Genomic DNA, 12,168 nt, shown 5'->3' with positions numbered 1-12,168 from the left:
AGGCGGCCGAACAAAGTTTACCACAGTAACTTGATGAAACCATACGTTCAACGTCAAGCGGTCGTAAATCTGCTGTTGAATGCTTAAGAGGAACAAGGAGCAGAAATTTTGAGTTTTAGTGACGTAATCGAAAGGGGATCGGAGGTAAACTTGGAGCAATTGAACCTAGGGCCTAGGTTAAGTGAAGTCCAGAAGGAGGTGTCACGAAACGAGCGCTCAAAAAGGGCGCGCCGCCCAATTCTCGCGACGAAGCGCCGAGAGGTCAACGATAAATAAATAAAAAAAGAAAACAAGCATCCAAAGACTCCCCGGGCGCGCGTTCCTCTCCCATCGGAAGCGTGGCTTCGCCGACGAACCTCCTCTCATCGGCGCCCGAGCAAGCCCTGGAACGTTCTAGATGGAAAGGGGCGTGGTGATGCCGGGTTGCGTCATCCGTCGCGGACGGCCTTCGAACCGTCTCGCCCTCTCCCCAGCCTTCGCTGCGTATCGCGCCAACAAAATGATGAGAACTTTCTGGAATATCGCGTGGAAGGTATATAACCGAGCAGCGGAGATGGGAGATCAGCAGAAGAAGGAAGTTAACGCCAGAGTGCGTAGGGTATCCCGCCGCGTCTGTCGGTGAAGGTTTTGTCCTTAGTGACAAAGCAGGAGAAGAAGAAAGTATGCGCCAGAGTGCGTAGGGTGTACCGCCTTATGGGCGAAGCCTCTTGTCTTCCGTGACAAAGGAGGAGAAGAAGGAAGTGGAGAAGAAGAGGATTTCCACCTGAGGAGTGAAGACTCGAGCTACAGGCGAGAGTGTGTGTCTACCGCTATCGAGCGAAGACGCGTGGCAACAGCTGCGTGTGGGAAGCCAACGTGTTTCCGGCGAAGAAGTTTGAAGCTTGGAGAGCGGCCAATTGAAGTCGCGAGGTTTCCGGGAAGAGAAACTTCGGGGGCAGCGGAACGACAACAACGCTGGACTTTGAGTGAGTGATTCTCGGAAGAGTATCATCCAGACTTCTGTTCCAAGAACTTTGGACTGAATAAGTTTTCTAACTCTTTAGTCTTTAAGTGTCATGGTTGTTCGATGCATGCGACTGCGTTGTAGTGCGTATTGTTGTCTGTGTCCGTTGTTTCGAGTGTGGCTGATTGTACTGTGTAGTACACTGTTTGATTGGTGACATATTGTATTCAACTATTGTAGAGTGTGCATACTTGTGTATCGTTTTGATCTGCCATAATTGAGAATATGATTTTGTTTTGTTTATCAACTGTCGGCTCTGAATTGTTCTTTGGGCCACAGCCGGCGTCCGCTGGCGCGCCAAATAGGACCACTTCTGAATTATCCACGCTTTCGTGGTGCGGTTCGGGGGGCCGATACTTCGGCCCTTGGAATTAACCCGACGATCCTAATTAACGGGACCCGTGACAGGAGGACCTGAGAAGGAATGTTTCTTTTCATGAGATATCTGGACTCCCATATTGTAGTTACACAGATGTGCAACGTCGCAAGTACGAGCAGCCCTTAGTACCGCATAGGTATCGTCGCCTAAATGTGCCGGTTACTGAGGTGGAGCATGATACACCAACAGCACATTTTGACGTTTGCTACAAAAAAAAAAAAAAGCTAAATGCTAATGCAGACGCATCGAGCCGTGCGTTTAGTTAGTACCTTCTCCACCTTCCGGTTTCTCGCTGGCAATTCGGGGGAAAATTTTGTCTTCATCACGGCCTTAGCTGAGCGCTCTCGTCCAGAATGAGCTCAAGGAGCCAACTTTATGTTCTATTCTATTTCGTTATGTTGTTGTACGTGTAAAAAAATTCAGTTCTCAATTTAAGAGTCTTGTGTCCCACATGTGCCTCTTGATGTAGAGGGAACGAAATTCCGATAGACACGTAGCTAGGTATATGTTGTACTATACTTTGTCTGGTGTTCTGTCGGGTGACCGAGGGCACTTGCTTGTGTCGTGTGTTGTCTGTTGTCGAACCGTTCTTGACAAGTTGCAGAACCATCGACAAGTGCTGAAACCAAAGATCGCCAGAAGAGACGAGCGAAGCTGGTCGACAAGTTGTGGCGACACGCCAATGGAGCTGGGATCCGTACTCAAGAATAGGATGTGTTCCCGGAACGGAGTCTGGAGCTGCATTCTCCCCATGGCCCTGGAGGCGCACCTGGAGGGACCTGGCGAACGAGCGCGCCTGACATCCGAGCAACGTGGAAGCAGCTCGTCTTTCCGGCGCATTGTCTGGCCGCGGGAGTGCTGTTATGCCTGCGAGTCCGCAGTGAACGTCCATGCCTCTGAAAAAGGCAATCTGTGTCAAGGCCAGCACGCGAGCCCGCCTGACGCGAACAACTCAACGGCATCATCACGCGGTGGTGCCTCTCTGCCGCGCACGCACAGTGAGTCACCTCAGCTAGCGAGCCCGTCAGGCAAGCAATAGGCGCCTTCCTGTCTGGCGAGTCTGACGCAATGCGCGGCGACGTCACTCGTCCTTGGGTGCAGCCACCTGCAGCGCAGCCTCTCCAGATTCGATGAAAAAGAATGACGCGGCCCAGCGGCGACCCCATTGGAGGATTCTCCCCTGACGACGAGCGGCGCTTCTGGTTGGACATTTGGTTATTCAAAGAATCCACCCGGTGCATATAAAAGAAGCCCTGCGGCGCGTCGCGAGCAGTTGAGCTATGTGTTAGCAGTTGATATGTATGTCAGAGAGTTGAGCTATGTGGTAGCAGTTGAGCTATGTGTTAGCAGACCTATGTGTTAGAGAGGAGAGCTCGGCTCTTCGGGTCTCTAAGCTGTCGGCCCCAGTGCCGAATTTGTAACGCCTCTGTATATATGCTGTACATAAACCTTGTTTAACTCGCTGTCGTCTCGTCCGCTCGTGTATCAGCTCTGCGCAGAAGCAGTCGCGAGCTGAGAAACCTACGCTACCAAACGGCAGGTGACCGTGTCGACGGAGATCGGAGCAGTGGCGCCTTCGGGACCGCGCTGGCGTCGCCGTCTTTCGAAACAGTGGTTGCAGCGGTGAATTTCGTGGCGCCCTTCGTAACGTCGTCGGAGGCGCGCTTCGCAACAGCAGCGATGCAAGGTCATTTCGCAGGTAAACACAGCTACCGGCGTCTCTGCGCTGGCTCGCTTCGCTTCCACCTTTGCTCTTCACATCGATGGCATCGATAAAGTAATAATGTATGCTAACGCATTACATACGAGCGCAATGCTTGATAGTGTTGTCGAAAACAAGCGCTCGACGATGAGCTCGCGTGTGAACGGCGTAGGCGACAGCCGGCGCCCGCCATGCTAGGCCTCCCTGTCGGAGTCGTGAATAATCAGCTGTTGCCGTGGTTACGACGTGCTTGTCGTTCACGAATGCGATTTATTAATTATTTTGGGGGGGGGGGAGGAACAGCACGTGGCTGTGTAATGTTGTTTGTTTTGAGCCTCATTACGAGGAGTCGTTCGACCCTGCATGCCGAGGCGCCGCAGGTGGGTGGAGCCTGCTGCTGATAGCTTCTTCGCCCCACGTGTGTCCCAAAACGTCGCATGCGGCACGCCGCACCATGCGACAACGCATGCCGCATCGCACGAAAAATCGCACGTCTGTCTCGCTGCATGGTTCACACGCAGTTCTAACGTTGCGTGGTTTATTAGAATAATAATAAAAAAAAACTTCTACACGCAAGTGTGTTGACTGAGCGAGAGTGGACGCGGCCCTAAATAACTGCAAAAACCGGGGCCAAACAAAAAAGTTGGCGCTCTCTAAATGGCCAAACAATTTTGACAGGCATTGCGAATGTTGTTCGCGTGGCCGTTTCTGGCTTGGCCCACGATGGCTACAGCTGCTGGCAACAGGCGCTTATCAATCATGGCCGCGTCCGAAGCATCGGTCGCGTCGCCACAAAAAATGTCCGTGCTGCGTCGGTTTGTTGTCCGTGTTTCGTCATTCCGCGTGTCAGTGGCGTCAAATTGACAGACCTACCTCGACCAAGTCCTCATCGCAGCACGTTTTGAGATACCGGAGTGTACGGAGTCACATCGCGGCATCAATGGTTCCGTAGCGGCCTCACGCGCTACCACCAGTCCGTGCGTGCGCGCGCAAGCGGTTTTGACCCATCCGCGGAACGGAAGCAGTGTGTCGATCCAGTCGCCATGCCCAAGCGTAAGCGCGAGTTTATGCTGGACATATGGGGAGGTCCTCGGAAAAAGGCGAGCGTCCTTTCTGCCAACTTGCGTTTGGCCAAGAGCTTTTTCTCCGGCTCGAGTATCAACTACCGGACCCGGTGCACAAGCGGCGAGGATCGCCTCTGCGACATCTTCAAAGACCTGAACCTGTGGAACGAGTTCTTCTGGCAAGTGGGCCTCGAACTGAGGGAGCTCACGCCGGGTCAGCTGTCCCTGGTTGAAATGCACGGCGCCTACGTTCCCCTGGAGATGCCGGAGCAGAAGCACGAGGCTGCCACTCTGTTGCATCGCTTGCTCACGCTTCACCGCTGCATCGTTTCGGTGGACTTGAACGGTTACATATTCAAGGGCCATCACCAACTCATATGCGATGCGCTGCGGAAGAGCCCCAGCATTAGGAAGCTCAAGCTGTGCCTACTGACCATGAACACGTACGCCTCGCAGAGCTTCTCAGCCGCGCTGCCGCACCTTAAACGCCTCCGTGAGCTGGAATGCCGACAGGTGCACTTCGACCGCACCTTCCTAGACGGCCTCGCCGAGTTTCTGGCGAGCACCGAGTCCCTCACGACTCTTACCATGAGTCACCTGCACATCGAGCGCGAAGACGCGGTGGTCATCCTCCAGGGACTCAAGCGAAACAGTACCATCACAACGCTGTCCCTCAACACCTGCATACTGAGCCCGGTCTCATCCCGGTGCGGCTTCATGTTCGCAGACTACCTGCGCGAGAACCAAACGCTGCTCACGCTGAGCGTGACGTCACGATACCTGAAGAACGTCATCGAGCTAAGGCTCATCATTCGGGCGCTCTTTCACAATCGGACCCTCTCCGAGCTCAACCTGATCCGCTTTTCCCTTGACAACGAGAACATCCAGCTCATTACCAGGTTACTAGGCCAGAACAAGACGCTCAGGAGGTTCCACATGGTAGGCTGTGTCTGGTATGAGCGTGCCCCACAGTGCTGCATCAACTCGAGTATGCAGCACATGGAGAACTTCGGCAACGTCTCCAGCCGAATTCGTCCCTGGCTGGTGGCCCTAACTGAGAACAAGACGCTCGATGAGCTCACATTGGACCTGTCCTGCTTCAATTCGGACGAGTGCCGGTCCTTCTTCAAGGCGCTCGCCTCCAATGCCACCCTGAAGAAGATCACCGTCGAGCGTCTCCGGCGCAAGGACGTGGCAGAGATATGTCGGGCCCTCCGGGAGACTGGCATGCGAGAGCGATTTTTTCTTGGTATCCATCATGTCATACAGGACCCTGTGGCAACACTCACAGAGTGCAAGGAGTTGTCTTGTATTAGCGTTGACTCGACCATCTTGCACGACTTCGATCCACTGCACACCACGCTGTGCCTGCTTCCCTCGTGCAGTCATGTCACCTCGCTCTGTCTGAGGGTGAGCCAGGAGCTGTTCAACAACCGGGTGAGCTCCCTGATCGCGCAGTACATCACGGGCACTACCGTGCTCCGCGAGCTGGAGCTGACCTTCTTCTTCGACTCTGGGAACTGGAACGCCGTTGACCGCCCTGAGCGGGCGCTGGTGCGGGCACTGTCTATTAACAAGAGCATACGCAGGCTGTTCATTGGGGGTCTATGCTTTGACGAGACTGAGACTGGCATGCTAGCTGACATGCTCCAGCACAGCCGGACACTCTGTGATCTTTCCTTCTACCCGGACGACTACAAGTCGGCTGTCCTGCTTGTGCGGAAGCTGTCACCCACCTTCTCCACAAACTATACACTCCTTAGCATGCGCCTGAGCAAGCGTCGCGAGCTTGGTGCCGACTGGTTCACTGTCGCGGATGTGGTGCGGCGCAACTTTGCGCTAGTGACGCGTGCGGCCCACTTTGTCGCAGGGTCAAGGCGCAAGTACTGTGCTGCAGCTGCTGAGCTGGTGCACTTCAACCCCGCACTGGTGACGAAAGTGCAGGAGCTCACATCCGTTGACGAAGGTGAGGCCATTTTGCGGATCAAGAACAGCCTCAAGAGCTTTTCCGAGCTGGACGAGTTCATGCGCATGGCCGGGGTGGTGAAGGAAAGCGTGTCTTGCCACAGGCGCGATGATGGTCAGACGCAGTTAGTCGACCTTGGTCGGGACTGCTGGCTGTGCATACGGCAGTACCTCAAGGTGGGGGACATCCTGGATTCGCAGTAGGCAGATCTTTGGTGTGTGTGCCGTAGCTAAGTGGAGTGGGTCCGAAGTTGCGTGCCTCTTTTCAAGCACCAGCACTGCATACACCTGCCTTGTGTACAGGTACATGGCACTTCCTGAAGGCTGGTGCCGAGGCCGACTTTTGGCCTTTTTCTTTGCTTGTGTAGCCAATCCAAATGTGAGTTCTGCACTTTTTGCGTCACTGTTTGGAGACCGAATTCATTCAGATGGTGTTTCCTTGCTTTCAGAAATTGACAGAATCGCAATAGTGTAGTTTGACAACCTTTCGAGGGCGCTGTTATTGAATCGTTGAAGTTTTCACATGCGATAGCTTTGAGTATAGGCAGAGCAGTTTTCACTGTGGTGACGGCACCTGCAAAAGCTGTGTACTGCTGCAATTTGGTGTAAGTTTGCTGCTGTCTCGACACGCGTAGCCTGCTGCACCTTGCTGTCAGAGGCAGAGGCAGTTTCGTTTTTTTTTTATGTTTAATCCTCGCCGTAATAATTTCCCTCAACATGTGTGTGTAGACTGGTGTGTGCCATTGTAATCACTGTGCTTGGCGTTCGTTCAGCCTGAATGCTCGGCTACGCCACCCAATCATTGGCTAATGTTTCGAGATGTGTGAGAAACGTTGGTTGACTGGTAGTTTATACTACTGTTAGCAGAGGATGAGTTTTGTATTTTTTTTTCTGTAGCTGCGGGAGTTGTTGCAGCTTCTATCAGAGCTCTTGCAGCGTTTGTTGGCACCTGTTTCACGATACTTGGGAACAGTTTAGTTTCCCCGTGAAGTAATGTGCAGTCCCCCCCTTCCCCTCTTTTGTTTCTTGGCCACAGTTATAGTCGGTTGCGACGTGAGAAATGTCAGCTCCACATACGCTTATCGCTGACCCTCCTGCTGAAAATTCGCATATTTATATGCTCCATTCAATAGTGCTTATTCATCTTCGTGACGTCAAGCGCTTCTCGAGTGCTTCAGATAACCGACTTTTCCCATTTGTCACACATTTGTGTCGCTGGTTTTGGTCAGGAACATTCTTGGGCAAATTTTGCGGTCATTCTGACATCGCGGATGAGCAACACGTAATGTTCTATGAAGTGACATGAGCTTTTAGCTCTCAATATGCAATTTGCAGTGGCTGTCGCGGCTTCCTGCGGGACATTCTCAAAGAATCGCTGTAGGATGGGGACAGTTCCTATAAAGATCGTAGACACGAGTTTGTAAATGTGTAGGTCTAGTATCGTGGCAGAGGTACGGCAAATGAGGACTATCGAGCTCTATCGAGCTTTATTGGTTCATTACCCTGCCAAAGCCGCAAAATGGCCACTTTCACCGTGGCAGGATCCTGTGAAAGACCGAAAGAAGAAGCAAGAAGTGAAAAAAAAACTGAGGGCAAGGTGCTGGTCATCCTGCACGGGCTTCTGCGACGTCGTGCGGTTCTGTAGCACCTTGCACAGGCCCCTGTAATTGCTTTTGGAGGGAAGCTTTATTTGGCTAGATTAAACCGAATTCGTTTTTCCCGTGTGCACAATAACACCTGGTGCGCATGTCTCACAGAAATTGAGCAAGCCTAACCAGTCACCGCTGGTCCACTAAACATGAAGGGGAGAATACATGGGTAGAAAACACCAAGATTCGTGGAGAGACGTAACCGATGATTGTGAAAGATTTTAGCGAGCCATCAGTATTAAACAAATTGAATACTGACGCTGCACATTTCAGCTTCGCTGGTTGACCATCTGTATGCCTTGTTAAGGTGGCATCGTTCTTCAACCGCAGAGCCACTCAAGCTTTTCGTTTAGGGTTACCAGAAAGCTAAAATGGACCTAGTGCATGAATTGCAATAACTTGGCCTGCCTACACAGTCCTTCATTCTAGGACTGACCATACATGAAGGCAGTTTGCTGTTGGTGATGTATGTTTGGGAAATGCGGATAGTTTTTCAACGCGTGTCTATGTATCCCAGTGATTTGGCAGGTAAGGAGGTGTGTAGCCAGGACACCTATTGAGGTTGACTAAGTGGATATGGAATACAGGCGTTTTTTCAACATGCCGGTCTTCTGAAGAAAGCATAGGATGGCACAACCTAAAACAGACCGAGAACGGCACACTGATAGACGCAATGGTTTTCGTCTTACTCCAGGTTGTATCGCCAAAAATATTTTCCTTGTTAGTTTGTGCTGGGACTGCTTTATGCTCTCCCATAGTAGAGTACCTAGTACTCTGAATCGTTAACCACTTCTTCTAAACACACAAAATAGACTGAGGTCGACCTGTGGATATCCTCAAACGTTGGCCTCGTGTCAGAATGGGGCAGTGCCTAAATTTTCGTCGATGCGGCCTCATCAGATGTGAGGCTCACGGGACGGCTTTCAGCTCTCCCATAGTAAAGTACGAAGTACTCTAAATCGTTAACCACTTTTCCTAAACACATGCGTGAAGAAGAAGGGAGAGAGAACCTTGCTAAATTAGACCACACTATATAGGACAGTGGTAATCAAGATTGCACTAATTAATACCTTGTCAATTAAAACTTTGCTAGCAATCTAGGCTCCCCCACAAACTCTGCTGTTTTTCTAGCTTTGCAACACTGGTGCGAGAAATTCGACCCGTTTTTGTTTCTAAAATAAGCGCAGCGCGGCTATTTAAATAAGCCAGACTCCATGTGGCCAGTTTCGGGAAAGCTTTGAAGCTTTGTCGCAGCAAAGCAGCATAAACTGAAAAACCAAGAAATTTTCTGTGTCACACAGACATATAAGCCTCAACGTTTCTGCCCAAAATTGAAAAAAAAAGGGAACAGCATAAATCATCATTTTCTCTTCTGTTATAATCTGTTACAACCTGAAAAAGAGCAGCCAGCTCTGCCCACAGATATCGTAATCACACTTTTTGCTGGTCATAAAAGAACCTTAAGACGCAAACATCGCGAACACACAGTGGCTCGCCATCAAAGGTGCGATATGGAGTACCACTCTTTAAAATCAATGCGGAGAAAAACTGGACGCCTGGAAACCGTCTCGTACCTGAAGAGAGCACATGTTGACAATTTTATTGAGGCAACTGAACGTCAGAAAGTTGCGATTGTACCCCTTTAACGTACCAGCATATATTTTCGAAGGCGAGTTTACTCTGTCAAACAAATCTCCCGTATACAGAGAAGGCTCTGAATATGTGCCAAGTTGGTAAATGCCAATTTCTTTTTCTTTATATTAAGGTCGGTTTACTCATGTTGCACACTGAGATGGCAACACTATCATGACGTCAGGCTGCAGTATCGATTCTGGCAGTTTCATTCACCTGTATGGCTAGTAGCAGTCGCACCAGGCACCAGAAACGTTCAAACCGGCCACATGTGCATCATCAATGGAGCCCCAAACTGAAGCAGCCGTTGAAACATTGCGATATCTTCTGGGAGCATGCGAGGAAAAGCTTGTATCGCGAGGTCAGGATACAGTAGGAACCGAAGCTGGCTTTCAAGAACATAACGTAATTAATTTTTCAGGGTGCACTCGTGCTTACCAATACATTCTTTAGGCTCTCGAAGGCTTGGCCTTTCATCTGAAATTAAGGGACAGCTGAAAATATCAGTGTCAGTGCTGCTGTTGCGGAAAACGCATCCCGCATAAAATGACCCACACGTGCTCCTGACCAACTGCATCTCGTAGCCACGTGAAAGTGAATGTTGATTTTTGAATTTGCTGTTTACCGACCATGTGTTTTTGCTTTTCACTTGCCTCATCCCCGGGGGCAATTTGTGTTTTGTGAACCCTGGATTTCGCCCTGCTGCTTTGTTTTGTCTGATGTATTTGTGGCACCAAGTGCGCCATTGCCATGCTGGGGATGTTAGCAGTGCACAAGTGCTGTGTTGTAGAGGTACTGCAAGACGGCGAGTAAAATTCGTCAGAATGCAGTTGCAGTGCTTGGCATTGAGGTTCTGGACATTATGGACCACCTGTGCACTATGATTGGTTGTTCTTAGCAGTAGCAATTGGCTGCCTCTCTCGTACTTAGCCCTTTGTGACTTGGCACCCTCGCTAGGAGATGCGACTTACACCCCTGAACAAGAAAAGGGGATCTTAGGGGATAGTTTTTGTTCGTTAAAAACAACACAAATTAGAATTATTACACAAGCAAGCCAAGGATAGTGTAATAAATATAATGAAAATGAAGTGGATGAAATGTTGGCTTGCTGCTAGCAGGGGCTTAACCTGCGCATTCACATGATGCGTCCGAAGCTCTACCAACCGAGATAGAGCGGCAGTCATCCACCATCCCTCCAAAGGGGCGTTGCCAGGGGGTTGGCGCACTGGGCCTGAGCCCTCTCACCCCTGAAAAAGTTTCTGGCTACGCTTCTGTCCGCATCATGTGGTATATATGGGCAAGAGTAGGACAGGAGTAAAGAAATGGGCAAAAGTAGGAAAAAAAAAACAATAGGAGAGGGTGATGATGAGTAGCATCAGTGAAAAAATATATGTGCTGTATCTACAGTCTTGCCTTTGGAGTGTCCTTGAACCATTTCAACCCTTTAAGTGCAACATCCACATGTGCGGATGTAGCATGTTTTTGCCACTTTGCCACGAAACAGCAAGATACATTCTGCATAGGAATAATTAGGTTTCCCTTACAAACATCGTCTCAACCTAATTAGCTGCACACAGCTCCAGCCGCCCACTCAGTTGAAGGCGTTATGATAGTGAACGGCTCGGCCGGTGTTCTCTGTTTCACTAACAATATAAAAAATATTTCTTGTTGCTCTATACACAACAAAAACAAATCGTGTATGCATCTCGCCTATGATTTTACTCTTTTTACATGATAATGAATCATGAATTACTATATAATCATAATTGCATGCTAATTATAATAAATTTCTCTAAGGCACTTAAGAAACACATACCTTCATTTCTTAATGGAATGTAAATACAAAGCCTTAGCGTTACATTGTGCAAACTTGGCGAATTTGCAGACAGTAGATCGTAATTCAAGCCAGAAGGGGCTAAGGAGAGGACAAACTTTGTCAAGTTCAGAATCGTGTAAATGATGAACGACGAAATTGGTTAATCCAGAGCTTTTTTTTAGTGAAGTGCGTAGATGATGTGGAATGCTGCTGCAGTCCAGACTGCTTATATATGATGTGTGTGCATATTACATGTGCTCGTGCTATGCCCATATCGCTAGGGGCTGCCCACGAGCACAAAGCACTGGCTTCCGTTTTTTTCTGCTAGCAGTCCATTTTATAAATGCTATTTTCTGCTGCGGGTGTGGGGCTTTAAGTCGCGCCTGAAAAGGAAAATTGTGAATCGGAGGGTTGAGCTTCACTGCAAGTGATTTTGGAAATGCCTTTAGTGACAGTAGCAAGGCTTCTTGCGTGCGGTGAGGTTTTCTTTTGTAATCGTGTAATATTTTTTTCTTTATTGTGATCGTCTTTTTAAGAAAATTTTCATGCTGGAAAGTAAAGAACACATCGATTGTAAGAGCCTGTTCTCTTTGAGAGTGAGTGATGGACAGCAAAGGCGTGTGCAAAGAGAGTCTTTGGTGCAGTGCAGAGAAATATAATTTTTTTTTGGAAATCTTTGCAATCAAATTTTTTCAGTACTATTGTGTTGTCTGTTTATGCAAAAAAGAAGTACTCACTTTTTTGTGAGCTTATAAAATTTATTTACCATCCTCAAGGGGATTAAAACTGTGGTGTGCGTGTTTTGATGGGGGGTCGGTACATCAATCTGTTAGTTTGTACTTGCGTGAGTGTTTCCACTTGTACGATGTGGCTTATTAACAATAAAAAATCTTTCATTCGTGTGAGCTGGAGCACGCATTTGGTCGCCGTTCCTTTTGGTCTTTGGCGTGCCTCACTC

The 12,168-nt window shown here is 49.4% G+C and overlaps 1 protein-coding gene across 1 annotated transcript; it reads left to right on the top strand.

Annotated features, from left to right (window-relative positions):
• Positions 1-3,796: 3,796 nt before the first annotated feature.
• LOC119180265 (uncharacterized) lies at positions 3,797-12,115 on the top strand. The gene has a single exon (XM_037431417.2). It carries the CDS (start codon positions 4,128-4,130, stop codon positions 6,315-6,317), a length of 2,190 nt encoding a protein of 729 aa, XP_037287314.2. The 5' UTR covers positions 3,797-4,127; the 3' UTR covers positions 6,318-12,115.
• The last annotated feature ends 53 nt before the right edge of the window (positions 12,116-12,168 follow it).

The sequence above is a fragment of the Rhipicephalus microplus genome, chromosome 7 (genome assembly GCF_043290135.1).
Source record: "Rhipicephalus microplus isolate Deutch F79 chromosome 7, USDA_Rmic, whole genome shotgun sequence".
NCBI classification, from domain to species: domain Eukaryota; kingdom Metazoa; phylum Arthropoda; class Arachnida; order Ixodida; family Ixodidae; genus Rhipicephalus; species Rhipicephalus microplus.
Note: the sequence above shows the minus strand (reverse complement) of the source record. Positions and strands in the feature narration are given on the sequence as shown.

Excerpts from the sequence above, each read along its gene's own strand:
- LOC119180265 (XM_037431417.2), top strand. The coding sequence starts at position 4,128 with ATGCCCAAGCGTAAGCGCGAGTTTATGCTGGACATATGGGGAGGTCCT.